This window comes from Rhinopithecus roxellana, chromosome 2, assembly GCF_007565055.1.
Source record: "Rhinopithecus roxellana isolate Shanxi Qingling chromosome 2, ASM756505v1, whole genome shotgun sequence".
NCBI classification, from domain to species: Eukaryota; Metazoa; Chordata; class Mammalia; order Primates; family Cercopithecidae; genus Rhinopithecus; species Rhinopithecus roxellana.
In genome coordinates this window covers 47,698,728-47,717,753 of record NC_044550.1, presented here as the reverse complement: position 1 = coordinate 47,717,753, position 19,026 = coordinate 47,698,728, and the positions used below count along the sequence as shown (strand labels likewise).

At 40.0% G+C, this 19,026-nt stretch overlaps 1 protein-coding gene across 3 annotated transcripts in view; it reads left to right on the top strand.

Annotated features, from left to right (window-relative positions):
* The first annotated feature begins 2,057 nt into the window (after nt 1-2,057).
* The window catches only part of NUDT9 (nudix hydrolase 9), a 36,576-nt gene continuing 19,607 nt past the window's right edge, over nt 2,058-19,026 (top strand). Inside the window, exons 1-3 of one of the 3 annotated variants that reach the window (XM_010383126.2) lie at nt 2,058-2,488; nt 14,746-14,985; nt 18,274-18,369. In XM_010383126.2, coding sequence (XP_010381428.1) covers nt 2,382-2,488; nt 14,746-14,985; nt 18,274-18,369 — 443 coding nt within the window. In that variant the 5' untranslated portion in view covers nt 2,058-2,381. The remainder of the gene's footprint in view (nt 2,489-14,745; nt 14,986-18,273; nt 18,370-19,026) is intronic. The other 2 variants (XM_010383128.2, XM_030921095.1) reach the window with 2 other exon arrangements.

Here is a 19,026-nt window from a genome sequence, read left to right as displayed (position 1 = left end):
TGGAAGCTATGCTAGAGTATAATCAAGTCTCTCAGTGCTGAGAAAAGAACTTTTATATGAGGAAGGTGAATCCTTTAAAATTATCAGGCCCAGAGAGACATTAAAATGAGACAGCAATTACATCCTACTCCCCATTTTGTTACGTATTCATCTCTTTAAACTGCTTGCTATAGCCACAAGTAGCTACCAATTAACCTAATAATGGCACACTGGACACTGTAACTCACACCGTATAGCTTAATATATAGCCATTCACTAATCAATGCTATTTCTACAAAGCAGTAATTCTTTACAACTTTGTATCAGTCAACTCCCTGTCCCCTTTTTGCCTTTAAAAACCTGATTGTAACGAAGGCGGACAGGAGCTCACATTCAAGGTTACTTGGGTCTGGGTCTTCTGGGCAGCTGTCCTCATTTTGGCTAAAGTAAATGCTTTAAATTCTATTTCGTGCCTCAGCATCTGAGACACACCTAGGTGGACAGTGTAAAGGTTTGAACAGTCAATACCTGTCAAGAGTTCTGCAGTTTTCAGAACAGTGGTTGTCAAAATTTGATTAATCTGGGTCCTAAGATGGTCAAAGTCTTGTAACGTTGGTGTATTGGAACCGCACAGAAACAGTGGCTCATGTAAGCAAAAGTCAAATATTTGCTACATCAATAAGCTAATATAAATGAGGTAAGCCTGATTACAAGCTGCTTTGGACAATCTGGGTTTCCAACTTTCAGTTTGTCCGTTTGGCTAATTTTTGCCTCTCGAGTTTCTTCTCCAGTATTAAGGGTATTGCCCTCTGTTCCTCCTCCAGGTTGCGTGCCTATTTTCATAGCTTTTCTCCTCCACGAGTTTCCAAGGGCCACACCTGGTCCTGGCAAAGCCTTGTGAATGAAATCCAGCAATTGGAGCAGACAACTTGGTTATGAAAGCAAAAGCAAAAACAAAAACAAAAAACTGAGAAATGCTTCAAGATACGAGGGCTGAGTCTCTGCACTATCTCCTCTTGCTGTAACCGCTCAAGGGGTTCACCTTTCCCGCTGCCTAGACAGAGCTGATTCATCAAGACAGGGGAATTGCAATAGAGAAAAAGTAATTCAGGCAGAGCCGGCTGTGTGGGAGACCGGAGTGTTTTTATCACTCAAATCAGTCTCCCTGAGCATTCAGGGAGTAGAGGTTTTGTTTTTGTTTTTGTTTTGAGACGTAATTTCTCTGGTCGCCCAGGCTGGAGTGCAGTGGTGTGACCTCAGCTCACTGCAACCTCCGCCTCCCGGGTTCAAGCGATTCTCCTGCTTCAGCCTCCTGAGTAGCTGGGACTACAGGCACGCGCCACCATGCCCAGCTAAGTTTTGTATTTTTAGTACAGAGGGAGTTTCATCACGTTCACCAGGCTGGTCTTGAACTCCTGACCGCAAGTGATCCTGCCTCGGCCTCCCAAATCAGTTATAATTTTGCAAAGGCGGTTTCATTCCCATAATCAAGTACTATTCAAAATATGGCTAAGACCCGCGTGGTTCCCCAACAACTTACTGCCTTTAAAAACCAGGGCAGGGCCAGGCGCGTTGGCTCATGCCTGTGAGGAGGCCCAGGCAGTTGGATTGTTTGAGCTTGAGAGTTGGAGACCAGCCTGGGCAACACGGCAAATATCTTGTCTCTACAAAACATACAAAATTTAGCCAGGTATGGCGGTGTGTGCCTGTAGTCCCAGCTACGTCGGGAGCTGAGACAGGGGACTCGCTTAAGCCCAGAAGGTTGATTGAGGCCCAAAGGAGCTGACATCGCTCCCCTGCACTCCAGCCTGGGCGACAGAGCCAGACTCTTGTCTCAAAAAGCAAGCAAGCAAGCAAGCAAGCAAACAAACAAAACCCAAGGCAACAAGTCTCTCTCAAACCCCTTGGCTTCTTTCCCACTTATTCCCCTTCCAGTTCCTCATCTGTTAGACGTTTCCTTTCCTCTGGTACTTTCTTGGTATTTCCCTTCGGCTCCAAGTACGCCTGCGCAGACTGGGAAGTCTGGGAAGTTGGAGACCGAAAGCGCTACGAAGCCGGCAACGCACGATCTTTGCTTTGCGGCGCGGCCGTAAAGTGCCGTTACGCAGTGAGAAAATTACGACGTCCTTGGTTGCGGTTCCTTCGGTAGCTGGCGCTGTGCGTCACGTGCTGGTCTGGATTTTTCTCGATGCACTGGGTAAAGCCCCGGACTCTTAGCGTGGGAGGGCTCTTGATCTGTGATTTATGGGTAGGCACATCTACTTCAGTTCGGGAACCCAACGGCAGCCGGGTCCTAGTGCCCATTAGATACAGGGGGCCGGGACTCGGAGCTGTGGGTTGTGGGGAGGCGGAGGCACCAACTAAGAGCAACCTAGCATCGCGAAGCCGCCCTCGGGGCGCTGATGGCCGGACCTCTCCTGGGAAGGGCTTTAGCTGCAGTGTCTCTCTCTGTGGCCTTGGCCTCTGTGACCGTCAGGTCTCCCGGCTGCGGCGGCATCCCTGCGTTCAGGTATTCCACCCTCCTACTGCCGGCTTATTTGCCCTAGACTTTGAATTGGGGTGGAACCAGCTTTATTTCCGGCGTATTCTGTAGGCTTTGCTTTGTCTCTCGGGTTTTTATAGTCATATGCAAGTTTTCAAAAAGGCTGTAAAATGTTTTATCTGCCTTTTGAGGAAAACGAGTGGCGTCGGACCCTTTTTGACCTCTTATTTTGAAATTTGCCATCCTCTGTAAATCATTGTTAGTATCACGAGAGAGTTTAAATAGCACTTGTTTGGGATGGTGTTGCCCCGTGCCATTTTTTTATGGTTACTACTTAAACCATTGTTGTTAGAATTAATATATGTACATAGTTAAAACAGCTTGAAAATGATGTAAAATGAAAAGTGAAATCACTATTCCCCCACCCCCTTTCCAGGGTAGATAATATATTTGCTATCTACCTCCTTTTTTTTTTTTTTAATTTGTCTATTGTGGATAAATTTAGGAATTTATGGTGTCTTAGACTGCCTCCTTCTGTTCTTTCCTTCTCCAGTTTTTATTCTTTGAGTTAGTAAACACAGGGTCCTAGGTGCAGCAGCCTTTTCTTATTTATTTTATAGATATTAAAAGTCTCTTGAATCTACAAAGATGATAATTAGAAAAAAAAATCTGTTTCCTAAATCTGTTTACTGTTGGGCAATAGTTCTGTGTCTTTTTGGTCCTGTTTCCTTCTGCTGCTTTTTCTCCAACGTCTCATGGGCACTGGTTATCTGTCTATATTTTGGTTAATGTGAGTGATAGGTCTTGTTTTCAGTACACGGGTCGCTAATTGACTTTTGGCTCTTTGTACCAGGTCGCCTAGATAGGAAGGTTTCAGTTGAGGGCATGTGAGCAGGTACCAGACGGATAGGCTGAGAACCTGCCTTTTGCTTCAGGCTTTACATTAGTGGAGGAGCAGCTTCTCCACTGAGTATAGCTGTTTAACTTTGTTTCCTCAGTGTGAACTGTAAAATTATTAAGCCTGAGTTTCTGCTGTGTACTCTTAACAGCAGTATTCACAGTAGGGGTCCTACCCCTTCATTTCTAAAAAACTTTTGACTTTATTTTAGAGACAAACATAACTATTTTGCAGTTTTTGCTTGGAGAGTGGGGAGGGAGGAGGACTGAGTGATTTCCATGGTTTTTGTCCCGCTGCCAATTTATGACCTTTGGGCCCACTGACTTCAAGCTTGAAACCTCTAACTTTGCTCAGCTTGTAGGAATAGCATCTCCCCCTAATCCTTTGGTGTTTTTTTTTTTTTTTTTTTTTTGACGGAGTTTCACTCTGTCGCCCAGGCTGGAGCGCAGTGGTGTGATCTCGGCTCACTGCAACCTCCGCCTCCTGGGTTCAAGGGATTCTTCTGCCTCAACCTCTTAAGTAGCTGGGACTAAAGACGCGCGCCACCACTCCCGGCTAATTGTTTTGTATTTTTTAGTAGAGGCGGGATTTCAACACCTTGGTTAGGCTGATCTGGTCTTGAACTCCTGACCTCGTGATCTGCCCGTCTCAGCCTCCCAAATTGCTGGGATTACAGTCGTGAACCACCACGCCTGTCCTTGGTGCATAGTCTTAAATTTACTTTGTCCTACTCTGGTTTTAAGGTCAATATTCCAACTACTTTTCATCTTCCTGAAGTTGGTTAACATCTGTCATTCACTGGTGGCATTTATTCCTTCTCCTGGTATGGATTTTATTTCCCTTTATCTTTATTTTCTTCCAGTGGGATTTGAGGAAGGAAGGAATGGAATACACGTATGTGCTCTCTGGAAATCTCTAATGCTTTTTTTGTTAGATACCAGCAGAACAGTGTAAACTTGCTTGGCAATTATTCTTCGTTTTTATAACTCCGGGAACCCTAGATGAGGCAGGTATATCCAGAACCAGAGACTGTACTGGCTTTAAAGAAAAAGCCAACAGTTAACAAATGTGCCATGTACCTGGTAACTAATATGGCAGAATAGCTTGAGCCGGGGAGGTAGGAGGTTGCAGTGAGCTGAGATCATGCCACTGCATTCCATTCTGGGTGACAAGAGTGATACAATGTCTCAAGAAAAACAAGAGTTTTACAGCCAGGCACCATGGTTAACACCTGTAATCCCAGTGCTTTGGGAGGCTGGGGCAGGAGGATCGTGTGAGGCCAGGAGTTTGAGACAAGTCTAGGCAACTTAGGAAGACCCTTGTCTCTAAAAAAAAAAAAAAAAAAAAAAAAAAATTAACTGGGTCTGGTGGCATGCATGTGTACTCCTCACTATCATAGGAGCAGAGTAGGCTTAGAGACTACTAAGTGATCAATAGGATTGCTTGAGCTCAGGAGTTGACTTTGAGGCTGTGGTAAGCTGTGATTGCATCACTGCATTCCAGCCGGAGTGACAGAGCAAGACCCTGTCCCTAATGTTCTTTTCCTTTTTTTTGTTTTTGATATGGAGTCTCGCTCTTGTCGCCCAGGCTGGAGTGCAGTGGCGCGATCTCCACTCACTGCAACCTCTGCCTCCCAGGTTCAAGCGATTCTCCTGCCCCAGCCTCCCAAGTAGCTGGGATTACAGGCGCCTGTCACCATGCCTGGCTAAGTTTTATATTTTTAGTAGAAATGGGGTTTCACTATGTTGGCTAGGCTGGTTTCAAACTCCTGACCTCAGGTAATCTCTCCGCCTCTGCCTCCCAAAGTGCTGGGGATTACAAGTGTGAGCCCCCCACGCCTGGCCGAGACCCTGTCTTTAAAAAAAAAAAAAAAGAATTTTACCAGTCTTTGATAATTTGGAAAAACCTAGAAAATGACAGTTTTGCACTTAGTTTTTGTGATTACTAGAAAGTTTTTTCTTTTTTTCTTGCTCTGTCACCTAGGCTGGAGTGCAGTGGTGTGATCATGACTCACTGCAGTCTCAACCTCCTGGGCTCAAATGATTATCCCAACTCAGCATCCTGAGTATCTGGTACTACCAGTGCGCACTACCATGCCTGACTAATTAAAAATTTGTTTATTTTTTTTGTAGAGGTGGGTCTCCCTATGTTGCCCAGGCTGGTCTCAAACTATTGGGCTCCAGTGATCCTCCTGCCTTGGCCTCCTAAAGTGCTGGGATTATAGGTGTGAGACACTGCTCCCAGTCATCAAGTGTAGGTTTTCTAGAAAAAAAGTAGTATATTACAAAGATGTGGTGAATGTTTTTGAATAGCACAACATACAAATCTTCCAGAAGGATCTGTTGGGGACACGCATGTAGAACATTGTTTTATTACTGTGAATACGTAAAACACATGAGTGAACTAAAAATGAAATAGAGATAGTAAAGCATAGTGTTAAGAGCCTGGAATTCTAAGACAGCTTGCCTAAGTTTGGATCCTGATTTCTACTCAGTTGTGTGACCTTGGTAAACTTATTTACCTCTCTGGTTCTTAATGTTCTTATTTCCTTTTTTTTTTTTTTTTTTTGAGACGGAGTCTCGCACTGTTGCCCTGGCTGATGTGCAGTGGCGCAATCTTGGCTCTCTGCAACTTCCGCCTCCCAGGTTCAAGCGATTCTCCTGCCTCAGCCTCCTGAGTAGCTAGGATTATAGGTGACTGCTACCATGCCTGGCTAATTTTTTTGTATTTTTAGTAGAGACTGGGTTTCACTATGTTGGCCAGGCTGTTCTCGAATTCCTGACCTTGCGATCCTCCTGCCTCAGCCTCCCAAAGTGCTGCGATTACAGGTGTGAGCCACCGCACTTGGCCTTAATGTTCTTATTTCTTTAAAAAATAAAAGAAAAGAAAAAAGATAATATGGCCTGGTGTGGAGGCTCACACCTGTAATCTCAGCACTTTGGAAGTCCGAGGCAGGAACATTGCTTGAGCCTAGGAGTTCAAGACCAGCCTGGACAACATCCAGTGAGACCCCATCTCTACAAAAAATAAACAAAATTGGGAGTCTCTGAGCCTACCTGATTTACCAAACTGCTCCCTCAACAAAAAGACAAAACTAAACCAAAAGAAAAAAAGAAAAAAAAAAGCCAGGTGTGATAGCACATGCCTGTAGTCCCAACTACTCAGGAGACTGAGGCAGGAGGATTGCTTGAGCCTGGGAGGTCGAGACTGCAGTTAGCCATGATTTTACCAATGCACGCCAGCCTGGGTAACAGAGTGAGGCCCTGTCTCAAAAAAAAAAAAAAAAAAGTTAAGAAAAAAAAAAGTAACTGAACTCAGTTGTGAGGATCAAGTGAGTTAATTTACAGTGCTTAGAACAGCGTCTTGCACGTAGTAATCACTGCATGTGATTATGACAATATGATTGTTGCAGATTTTCTTTATTTCAAAGCACCATGTCAGTATTGCATTTTTTAAAGTTTGCCAGTCTTAAGAACTGGTTTTTGCCATGTAAATGAACTTTATCAATTACTTAGTTCCCATTTGCTAGGCCAAATATATTTCTTGCACTTGTTCAGTAATACAATACAAAGGTCTAGGCTGTGTGTGTGTATATTACAAGTATTCTTTTTTCTGTTACCTTTTAGTGTATCACATTTAAATAGCATATTTAGATAGCAGTGTTAACACTTTTTGATGTGATAAGATGTGTAGTCTGAATTTTTGCTCTTTTTCTTGCACAATTAAATTTGTTTTAGAAAAGTAAATAATCCAGTGTGTAAGTCTGTCTTGTCAAGTAGATAGGTTGGTGGAATTCCATAAACATTTTATTGCTAAATCAGGGAACAAAGAGCCTTAAGTTATTTAAACATTTATGGTACTTGAGTGGGATGGAGTGGAACAGGATTAGTGTTTACTGTTGGGTATTTAATTAATGGCCTTAACTTTTTTCTTGCCCTACTCCCAAACCGTGAAACATAACTCATTCTGTAGTAGAGTTCAGTTAGAGGTTAGGGTTCCATATGTTAAAATTTTGCTTTTTAAAACACCTGAAGTCTGTTTGCTAATTTTGATAAATGTGTTTCATATATGTATTTATTTTTTGTTGAGTATGAGTTTAAGGTGAGTGAGGGACTCTTTATTTTCAGAATATTCATTATGTACATTTCCTAAACTGTGGCAGCTGAAGCAAGACGTTCGTCACAGCATGGAAGTGAATGAACCTACCGCTTTTAATAAAGTTAGTCACAAATCAGATATTCGTTCACCTTACACTAGTTTTCAGCCCATCTGGGGATATTCCCTTCTTTATTGGTTAGGGTTTCCCGATTTTGGTGTGTATTACAACACTTTGCAGATGTAAAGTGAGTGTAAAATGAAATAGTAATTGTTTCAGAGTCTTTAAATGTGATGAAAGAGAACAGCTTGAATAGTACGTAAAACTGTAGATGCACAAAAATAGGAAAGAATGAAACCAGTTAAAAATCCAACTGACAGTTTGGCAGTTTCTTACAGAACTCAACACTTTAGAATTCAGCAGTCACACTCTTTGGTATTTACCCAAATGAACTGAAAATTTATGTCCACACAAAAACCTGCACACAGATGTTTATAGCAGTTTTATTCATTACTGCCAAAACTTAGAAGCAGCCAAGATTTTCTTCAATAGGTGAATGGGTAAATAAACTGTGGTACATCCAGCCAATGGGATACTATTTAGTGCTAAGAAGAAATGAACTATCAAGCCATGAAAAGACATGGAGGAATCTTAAATGCATATTATTAACTGAAGGAAGGCTGTATGATTCCAACTATATGGCATTCTTGAAGGCGTAACTGGGGAGACAGTAAAAGGATCAGGAGTTGGATGAATTGGGGTAAAACAGAGGACTTTAGCCTCCTGCATTGTCAACATCCCCACAGAGCCATGGAGCCATACGTTTGTTACAATCGAACTTACATTGACGCTTTATCACCCAAAGTCCTGTAGTTTATATCAGGGTTTACTCTTGGTCACGTACTTTATGGTTTGGACAAATGTATAATGACACGCATCAACTATTACGGAATTGTACACATAAAATTCACTGCCTTTGGGGCAGTGAAACTTGTGTATGATACCTAATGGTAGGTACATATATACACTATATACTGAAGATGGACCAGGAGGAAGTCTAGTAGGCAGTTCTTGTAAGTCAGGTTAAGAATTTTAATTAAAAAAAAAAGAGTTTCTTATTTTTTTGATGAGTCGGGATCTCATTATGTTGCCCAGGCTGGAGTGCAGTGGCGTGATCATGGTTCACTGCAGCCTTGACCTCCTGGACTCAGGAGATCCTCCCACCTCAGTTTCCTGAGTAGCAGCAACTATAGGCACGTACCAGCATGCCTGGATAACTTTTAAAAATTTTTGTAGAGATAAGGGTCTCACAATCTCACCTAGGGTGGTCTTGAACTTCCAGCTTCAAGCAGTCCTCCTGCCTTGGCCTCCCAAAGTGTTGGGATTACAGACGTGAGCCAGCATGCCCCACTGATAAGTTTCTTTTTGTATATATATAATTATGTAATTTTCCCTAATTGCGTAAATTTGATCAGGCATACCTCACTTTATTTGGTATGTTTGGGAGTCTTTTTTCCTTCTCTTTTTTAACTTGTTTCCTTTTCTCCTTTTTCTTCCATTTTATTTCTTATCCTTTTTTTTAAATCTGTTTTTCTCTTTTTTTCTTATCCTTTCCTGCAACTCCCTTTCCTTTTCTCCTTTTCTCTCTCCCCTTTTCCTCCCCATCTTTGCCACTCTCTCTTCTTTCCCCCATCCTCTTTTTATTCTCTCCTCTCCTCTACTCCCCTTTCCCCCTCCCTTTCCTTTTCGTTCTTCCTTTCTTTTCCCTCTTCCTGTTTGCTTCTACGTCTATTCACATCAGCACCTTATTTCCTAGCTCATGTTAAGAACCTGATTATGTGGATCCTTCTATATATGCTTATATAATAAATAGTATAGACATTTGTGGTAAGCAGAATAATGGCCCCCCAAGTATGTACGCATCCTAATACCTGGAACCTGTGTATATGTTGCCTTACATAGCAAAAGAGAGTGCAGGTGTGATTAAGGTTAAGGACGTTGAGATGGGGAGAGCATCCTGGAAGGTGTGCCTGCTGTAATTGAGAGTCCTTAAAAAATGACCTGGCCGTGATCAAAGATAAGACTACTAATGAATGGTCAGAGAGAGATTCTATGTTGCTGGCTTTGAAGATGATGGAAGGGGGCCATGAGCCACAGAATGCAGATGGAATGGGGATTCCCTCTAGAAGCTGGGAAAGGAGGCAAATGAATTTTTCTCTTGAGTCTCCAGAAAGGAATGCAGCCCTGCTGGTAAATTGCCTTTAGCCAAGTGAGACCTTTGTTGGACTTCTAACCTACAATACTGTAAGAGAATGAATTTGTGTTGTCTTAAGTCATTGAATTTGTGGTGATTTGTTATGGCTTCAATAGAAAACTAATACATTATATACATGCACTGAAATGTATGTACTTACTTATTTTTTATGTCATTGCTTTATAAAAATAGTATTATAGCACTTTACTGAATCTTTTTTCAGCAATACCTTATGGAAATACAAATTGTTTGATGTCATTATTTTTATTAGCAAGTAAATTTCTCCACATCTTTGCCAATACTTATTTTCTGTATTGTTTTTTTGATAGTGGTAATTCTAATGGGTCTGAGGCAGTACCTCATTGTGGTTTTGACTTGCTTTTGTCTAATAATTAGTGATATTGAGCATCTTCCCATGTGCTTATTGGCCATTTGTGTATCTTTTTTGGAGAAATGTCTATTGGAATCCTTTGCCTATTTTTTAATTGGGTTGTTTTATTGTTGTTGTGTGTAGGAGTTCTTTCTGTATTCTGGATATAACCAACCCTTTATCAGACATGTGATTCCCAAGTATCTTCTCCTGTTCCATGGGTTGCTTTTTCACTCTTGATTGTGTCTTTTGATACCCAGAAGTCTTTCATTTTGAGGTAATATGTAGTCCAACTTACCATTTTTTCTCTTGTTGCTTGTACTTTTGGTGTCATATCCAGAAAATCATTGCCAAATCCAGTGTCGTGAAATTTTGTCAGCATGTGTTCCTCTAAGATTTTGATCATTTTAGGTCTTATGTGTAGGTCTTTGACCCATTTTTAGTTAATATTTTTATATGGTGTAAGGTAAGGGTCAAACTTCATACTGCTTTTGCATGTGAATATCTAATTTTCCTAGCACCATTTGTTGAAAAGACTGCCCTTTGCCTGTTGAAATGGTCTTGGTACCTTTGTCAAAAATTATTATGAGGATTTATTTGTGGGTTCTACTTCTATTCCATTAGTCTATATGTTTGTCTGTATGCCAGTATCTCAGTGTTGTGATTGCTATAGCTGTGTAGTCAGTGTGAGACCTTGAACTTTGTTTTTCCCTTTCAAGATTGTCTTGGCTATTTGGGGTTCCTTGAGATTCCATATACATTTTAAGGTAGAGTTTTCTGTTTCTGGAAAAACATCATTGGGATTTTGGCAGAGATTGCATTGAATCTGTAGATAACTGAGTAGTATTGATATCTTAACAATATTTTCTTCCAGTCAATGAACATAGGATGTCTTTTTATTTATTGGTGTCTTTAACTTTTTTTAGCAATATTTTGTAGTGTTCAGTGTATAAAAGTTTTGCTTCCTTAAGTTTATTCCTAAGTATTTTATTCTTTTTGATGCTATTGTAAGTAGAATTGTTTTCTTAATATTCCTTTTGGATTGTTAATTATTAGTGCTTTGTTTGTTTTTTTTTTGAGATAGAGTCTCGATCTCAACTTACTGCAACATCTGCCTCCAGCGTTCAAGCGATTCTCCTGCCTCAGCTTCTTGAGTAGCTGGGATTACAGGCACGCACCACCACACCCGGCTAATTTTTGTATTTTTAGTAGAGACAGGTTGGCTGGACTGGTCTCAAACTCGCCTCTGCCTTCCAAAGTGCTGGGATTACAGGCATGAGCCAGTGCACCCAGCCTGTTAGTGTTTTTTAATGTAACCATTTTTGTGTGTTGATTTCATACCTTGCAACTTTACTGAATTCATTTATTAGTTCTAACAGTTTTTTCGTAAATTATCTTGGGTTTTCTACATAAAATATCATGTGATGTGTAAATACAGGTTGAGTATCCCTTATCTAAAATGCTTGGGACCAGAGCGTTTTGGATTTCAGGTTTTGGAATATTTGCATACACATGATGAGATGTCTTGGAGATGGGACTCAAGTCTAAACACGGAATTCATTTGTATTTCATATATACTTTAAACAGGTAGCCTGGAGATAATTTTATACAATATTTTAAACTTGTGCCTGAAACAATTTTGGTGTTTCCCATGGTGTGGAATTTTCTATCTGTGGCATCATATCAGCACTCAAAAAATTTCTGATTTTGGATTTTTGGATTAGGAATACTCAACCAGTTTTACTTCTTCCTTTCCAATTTGGATGCTTTTTCCTTTTTTTCATTTCCTAATTGTTCTGGCCAGAACTTCTTTTTCTTTCCTAATTGCTCTGGCTAGAACTTCCAGTATTATATTAAATAAAGTGAACATCCTTGTCTTGTTCCTGATCTTAGAGGAAAAACTTTCAGTCTTGCACCTTCACACCATTAGCTGTGGGCTTTTCATATATGGCCTTTATTATGTTGAGGTAATTTCCTTCTATTGCTAGTTTGTTGAATATTTTTAAATCACGAAAGGGTGTTGAATTTTGTTAGGTAATTTTTCTGCATCAATCAAGAGGATTGTGTTTTTTAAAAAAGTTTTGTTAATGTGGTACATTATGTTGATTGATTTTCATTATGTGGAACCATCATTGCATTCCAGGAATGTCTCCCTTGGTCATGGTGTATAATCCTTTTCATGTGCTGTTGAATTCTGTTTGTTATTATTTTGTTGAGGATTTTCACATCAGTATTAATCAAAGATTCTAGTTTGTAGTTTTTTTTTTTTATAGTGTCTTTGTCGAGCTTTAGTATCAGGATAATGCTGGCCTCATAGAGTGAGTTTGGAAGTGTTTACTTCCTCTTCAGGGTTTTGGAAGAGTTGAGGGAATATTGGTGTTGATTGTTCTTTAAATGTTTGGTAGAATTTATCAGTAAAGCCATCTGGTCCTGGGTTTTTCTTTGTTGGGAGTAAATAGATACTTTAAAGAGTAAATAGATACTTTAAAAAAATTCGCCTTTTAAAATTATACAACCCCATTCAAACTTTACTACCTATCCTGCAATGGTTACTTTTTCTTTTATGGTTATCAGCCCATCCAGGATCATTGATTACTTCTAATTGTCATGTCTTTTTAGTCTTAATCTATCTGGAAGAGTTCCTGCACTTTTCTCTATCTTTCATGACCTTACCAATTTAGAGAGTACACACCTTTATTCTGTAAGATGTCTCTTAACCTGGGTCTGTCCTGTGTTTTCTTTTTTCTTTTGTTTGCTGTAAGATGTCTCTTAACCTGGGTCTGTCCTGTGTTTTCTTTTTTCTTTTTTTTTTTTTTTGAGACGGAGTCTCGCTCTGTCGCCCAGGCTGGAGTGCAGTGGCCGGATCTCAGCTCACTGCAAGCTCCGCCTCCCGGGTTTACGCCATTCTCCTGCCTCAGCCTCCCGAGTAGCTGGGACTACAGGCGCCCACCACCTCGCCCGGCTTAGTTTTTTGCATTTTTTAGTAGAGACGGGGTTTCACCATGTTAGCCAGGATGGCTGGGATTACAGGCTTGAGCCACCGTGCCCGGCCTGTCCTGTGTTTTCTAATGTCCAGATTCAGGTCATATATTTTTGGCAGAAATACCTCAAATGATTGTTGTGTACTTCTCACTGTATGAGATCAGGAGGCACATGTGATTGACTTATTCCACAACCTTGGTCAAGTGGATATTTGCCCCGTCAATCATTTTGTCTTAAGAAGGTCAAACTGACTGGTATTGTGAGAGTAGGGGAAAGGAGCTACCATAATTTTACCATGTCCTCAGAATCTCCTTTCCTACTTTAGATGTCCTAATTTAAGGTCATCAAGAATTCGTATTTTATTTTAAGGATAATGAGAAGCCATTTAACTTTTTAGGAAAGATGAGATTGAAAAATTTTTGTGTATGCTGTGTGGTTAGGGTGAAGGTTGGTTGGTTTTTCTTTTGCATATGCTCTCCAATTATTTCATGCCTGTATACTTTGTTTAAATTTTGCTCTAAAGGTTACAATTTGTATATTTACCACAGTCTACCTTCAAATTATATTACATTAGTTCGTTTTCAGTGTAAGAATTTTTCAGTATTTAATTTCTATTTTCCCATTTTTCCTTTGAACCATTTTTGCCATATGTTTTACGTGTATATTAGACTATAGATGATTTTTTAAAAATGCATTCCTTCACGTAGACTTTAAACGATTTTCTTTTATAATTTTTTTTTTTTTTTTTTTTTTTTTTTGAGATGGAGTCTCGCTCTGTCGCCCAGGCTGGAGTACAGTGGCACAATCTCAGCTCACTGCAACCTCCACCTCCTGGGTTCAAGTGATTCTCCTGCCCCAGCCTCCCCAGTAGCTGGGATTACAGGTGCGCACCACTACACCTGGCTAATTTTTGTATTTTTTAGTAGAGACGGGGTTTCACCATGTTGAGCAGGCTGGTCTCGAACTCCTGACCTCAAGTGATCTGCCCACCTTGGCCTCCCAAAGTGCTGGGATTACCGATATGAGCTACCACGCCGGGCCTACATTTGTTTTTATGGTTTGAGTTTTTATAACAGACTTCCCCTTCTATAATGGATAACACACAAGTAAGCTTGTGTCTTTCTTTCTTTTTTTTTTTTGCCTAAAATAAATTCAGTGAGTGGGTTCCAACTAATAAGATTTAGCTATATGTTAAAAAACTGTATATTTGAAAATAATCTCTCATAGATGTTGGACCTTTAGACTAATATGCATCATATTTGAATTTTCTGATTCTTAAAGGTTTTTGAAATTGGAAAGTATGTTTTTGGGTCTTTGAATTAGGTTCTTTTTCTTTTGTTTTTTTTTTGAAATGGAGTTTTTGCTCTTGTTGCCCAGGTTGGAGCGCAATGGCGCGATGTTGGCTCACTGCAACCTCTACCTTCCGAGTTCAAGCGATTCTCTTGCCTCAACCTCCCAAGTAGCTGGATTACAGGCATACCATGCCTGGCTAATTTTGTCTTTTTAGTAGAGATGGCATTTCACCATGTTGGTCAGGCTGGTCTTGAACTCCTAACCTCAGGTGATCCACCTCAGCCTCCCAAAGTGCTGGGATTACAGGCGTAAGCCGCCACGCCCGGCCTAGGTTCTTTAATTAATATATTTTTGGTATTTATGTAAAATGTTTTTTCTTTTTCTCCCCCAGAAACTCGTTTTCATCTTGTTGGTTTCATCTTAATACCAACGTCATGTCTGGTTCTAATGGTTCCAAAGAGAATTCCCACAATAAGGCTCGGACGTCTCCTTACCCAGGTTCAAAAGTTGAACGAAGCCAGGTTCCTAATGAGAAGGTGGGCTGGCTTGTTGAGTGGCAGGACTATAACCCTGTGGAATACACTGCAGTCTCTGTCTTGGCTGGACCCAGGTGGGCAGATCCTCAGATCAGGTGAGCAAATAAGACAGCGTTAGCTGGGAGTAGGACTCTTAGAGAAGGTAATGGTTTTATTTGTAAAGTATATTTTTGACACCTGAAAATAATTTCAATCTATGCTTAGCTGTGTTATAACTCAGTTTCCACATTTGCTTGAATTCTTGCTAAAGATAAACAGTTCATATTTTTTTATTATTTTTGTGGTTTTAGGAGGATACTTTCAAATAGTTAAATCTGTTTTGATTTGAAATAACAAATAGCATCAGCTATGTGTTATGAAATAACAGCTGGTACTATTATATTTGTTTTGAAATAACAGCTGATGGTACTTGTTTTCATGTGTTCTGTTTGGGTTATCAATAGAACATCTTTTGTGGTTATTTTCCAACATAACTAGACTTGTGAAAATATTTTTCGGAAAATTTTCCAGGTTACTAAGAACAGGATGATGATAAACCAGTGTGAAAAAATAGAAGAGGGATGGATAAAGGGAAGAGAGAGGGGAAGAAAGAGAGAGAAAGGGCTCTCACTAAATTCATAGAAGTGCTGCATTGATTAACATTTTGTGTTTATGTTTCTTTTATTTTTTCCAGCTTTATTGATGTATGATTGACAAATAACTATATATAAGGTATACAATGTGATATTTTGACATGCATATACATTTTGAAGTGATTACCACAATCAAGCCATTTAAAATAATCTTACATGGTTACCTTTTTTATGTGTGTAGTGAGAACAGTTGAGATCTACTCTCAGCAAGTTTCAAGTATACAATACTGTATTATTACTATTTTTGAGACTGGTGCTCTATCTATTTTTGAGACTGTACTTCACCCAGGCTGGAGTATAGTGATGTGATCATAGCTTGCTCTAACCTTCAACTCCGGGGCTCAGGTGATTCTCCTGTCTCAGCCACCAGAGTAGCTAGGACTATGGGCATATTCCACCATACTTGGCTAATTTTATTTTACTTTTTTTTAAGTAGAGATGGGGTCTCACTGTTTTGTCCAGGCTGGACAAGAACAGTATTATTAACTGTAGTCACCACACTGTAAATTAGATCTCTAGAACTTACTCATTTTGCATAACTGAAACTTTATACCCTTTGACCAACATCTCCCCATTTTTCCCACCTCTTTATGTTCCTTTTCTAACCCAGGGTGGAGTGCAGTGGTGTGATCATAGCTCACTGCAGCCTTGATCTCCTGGGCTCAAGTGATCCTCCCACTTCAGCCTCCAGAGCAGCTGGGACTACAGGTGTGTGCCACCATGCCTGGCTAACTTTTAAATTTTTAGCAGAGATGAGTTCTCACTGTATTATTGTCCAGTCTGGTCTCGAACTCCTGAGCTCAAGTGATCTGCCTTGGCTTGCCAAAGTGCTGGGATTACAGGCGTGAGTCAGCACGCCTGGTGATTTTTTTAAAGGGGTGAATCTCTAGAGTCCCAAAGGCATTGCAACTCTGTTTTTATAATTTCATGGTTTTTATCATTTAATTCATTTTATTTGCATGTTAGATGGCAGATTGGTTAGAAGTCTTAAGAAAATGTATGGATCATTGAAGTTGGAAATTATTCCCCAAACCACAGATATTTCTTTGCTCACTCACTGGCATTAAAGCAAGAAAAAAGTGAAACCTGTGTCAGAACTGCCCATGAACTATCGAGTGCTACATAACTCTTTATTCACTGTCAGTGCAATTATGGCAGGGATTTTATAGTGGTGAGGAGAGTAGTTTAGTTATGTCTGTTTAAAAAATTTTTTGTTGGGCCGGGCACAGTGGCTCGCGCCTGTGATCCCAGCACTTTGGGAGGCCAAGGTGGGCGGATCACTTGAGGTCAGGAGTTTGAGACCAGCTTGGCCAACATGATGAAACCCTCAGCCTGCCGAGTAGCTAGGACTACAAGAACATGCCACCACACCCGGCTAATTTTTTATTTTTTAAAAATATAAAATGTATATTTTATTTTTATATATATAATACATATTTATAAAATATATTTATATTTAAAAATATAAAAAACTAGCCGGGTATGGTGGCATGTTCCTGTAGTCCCAGCTACTCGGCAGGCCGAGGCAGGAGATTTGCTTGAACCCGGGTGGTGGAGATTGCGGTGAACTCCAGCCTGGGCGACAGAAAAACGACTCCATTTAAAAAAAAAAAAGAAGAGGCTGGGCGCGGTGGCTCAAGCCTGTGATCCCAGCACTTTGGGAGGCCGAGATGGGCGGATCACGAGGTCAGGAGATCGAGACCATCCTGGCTAACACGGTGAAACCCCGTCTCTACTAAAAATACAAAAACTAGCCGGGCGAAGTGGCGGGCGCCTGTAGTCCCAGCTACTCGGGAGGCTGAGGCAGCAGAATGGCGTAAACCCGGGAGGCGGAGCTTGCAGTGAGCTGAGATCCGGACACTGCACTCCAGCCTGGGCAACAGAGCAAGACTCCGTCTCAAAAAAAAAAGAAGAAATAAATAAAACATAAAAATTTTTTTGTTGTGGCATGATATAAATATATTAAAGTGCACATTTCTTTATTTTTTTTTTGCTTTTTTTTATTGGAGATGAGGTTTCACCGTGTTAGCCAGGATGGTCTCGATCTCCTGACCTCGTGATCTGCCCACCTCGGCCACCCAAAGTGCTGGAATTACAGGTGTGAGCCACCGTGCCCGGCTGTAAAGTGCACATTTCTTACATGTGAAGGTGTGCAGCTCAGTAAAGTTTTACATTTACATAGCTCTGTAACCACTGCCCAGATCAAAATCTAGAACATTTCCAGCATAGTATGTCTGTTTTTAATTTACATCATATTTATTATGCAGCTTGTGGGGCAAATTCACTGCTTCGTGGGTTTTCTTTGATAAAAATATTAATCAGTGTGCGTTTGAAGAAATTTAAATTATTTTGAAATAGTAGAAACATCGTCAGAAGGAATCTTATTTTTGGAATTACATGGGAACCAATAGTTTTCATAATGTGCCCACCAACAATTCCTTCTTGCCAATACACCTTTCTGTAGCATGTGATAGGAGCTCTAGCTCTTCTGCTGGTAGTCCTTCCCAGAGGGGTTAATAAGTTTAATAATAATATATATCTTTGTAATGTATGGTGTTTTGGTTAAAACTGTTTTCTTCCCTTAAAAATTGTTTTGAAGGAATAAGATGGATTTGTGGAAAAAAAAAACTAACCCTTAAAAATTTACTGTTTCAGAAATACTTCCTGTGGATAACAGATTGACTTGCATTATTAAGCTGTTGGTAGTTTTGAATGATTATTTCTTATTTTACATTGGTATTCTCATTACAGTGAAAGTAATTTTTCTCCCAAGTTTAACGAAAAAGATGGGCATGTTGAGAGAAAGAGCAAGAATGGCCTGTATGAGATTGAAAATGGAAGACCAAGGTAGGTACTGGGAGTAGAGCATCATACAATAATGAGTCACCAAAAAGTTCATATTTATCAAATCCTTATATGACCCAGATGTTGTACAAATTTATTTATATATATGATCTCATTAAATCTGCACAATAACCCTGTTGGTGGATATTTTTAGTTGAATTTTTAATTGAAGGAAAGAGAGTGTAAGCAATTTGTATACAGCTAGCAAGTGGCAGAGGCAGCGTTTGAATGCATCTTTTTGTAATTTTATCTTGAAAATAGAAATAGTTGAATACATTAACAGAAAGGAAAATTGTTCAGCAGATATTTATTAAATGGTATAGTATCTTAAAGTAAGAATTTGTCCAAACCTGTAAGAGCAAAAATAAAGATAACCCAATAATTTAACATCAAGGGTCTTTCTATATTTTTTAAAAAATGATTTTTCTGTACAACTAAAAAATTATCCATTTTCCTTAAGAAGATATTATAAACATGTATTAGCCTGTTCTCACACTGCTACAAAGACATACCTGGCTGGGTGCAGTGGCTCACGCCTATAATCCCAGCACTTTGGGAGGCCGAGATGGACAGATCACCTGAGGTCAGGAGTTCAAGACCAGCCTGACCAACATGGAGAAACCCCATCTCTACTAAAGATACAAAATTTAGCCGGATGTG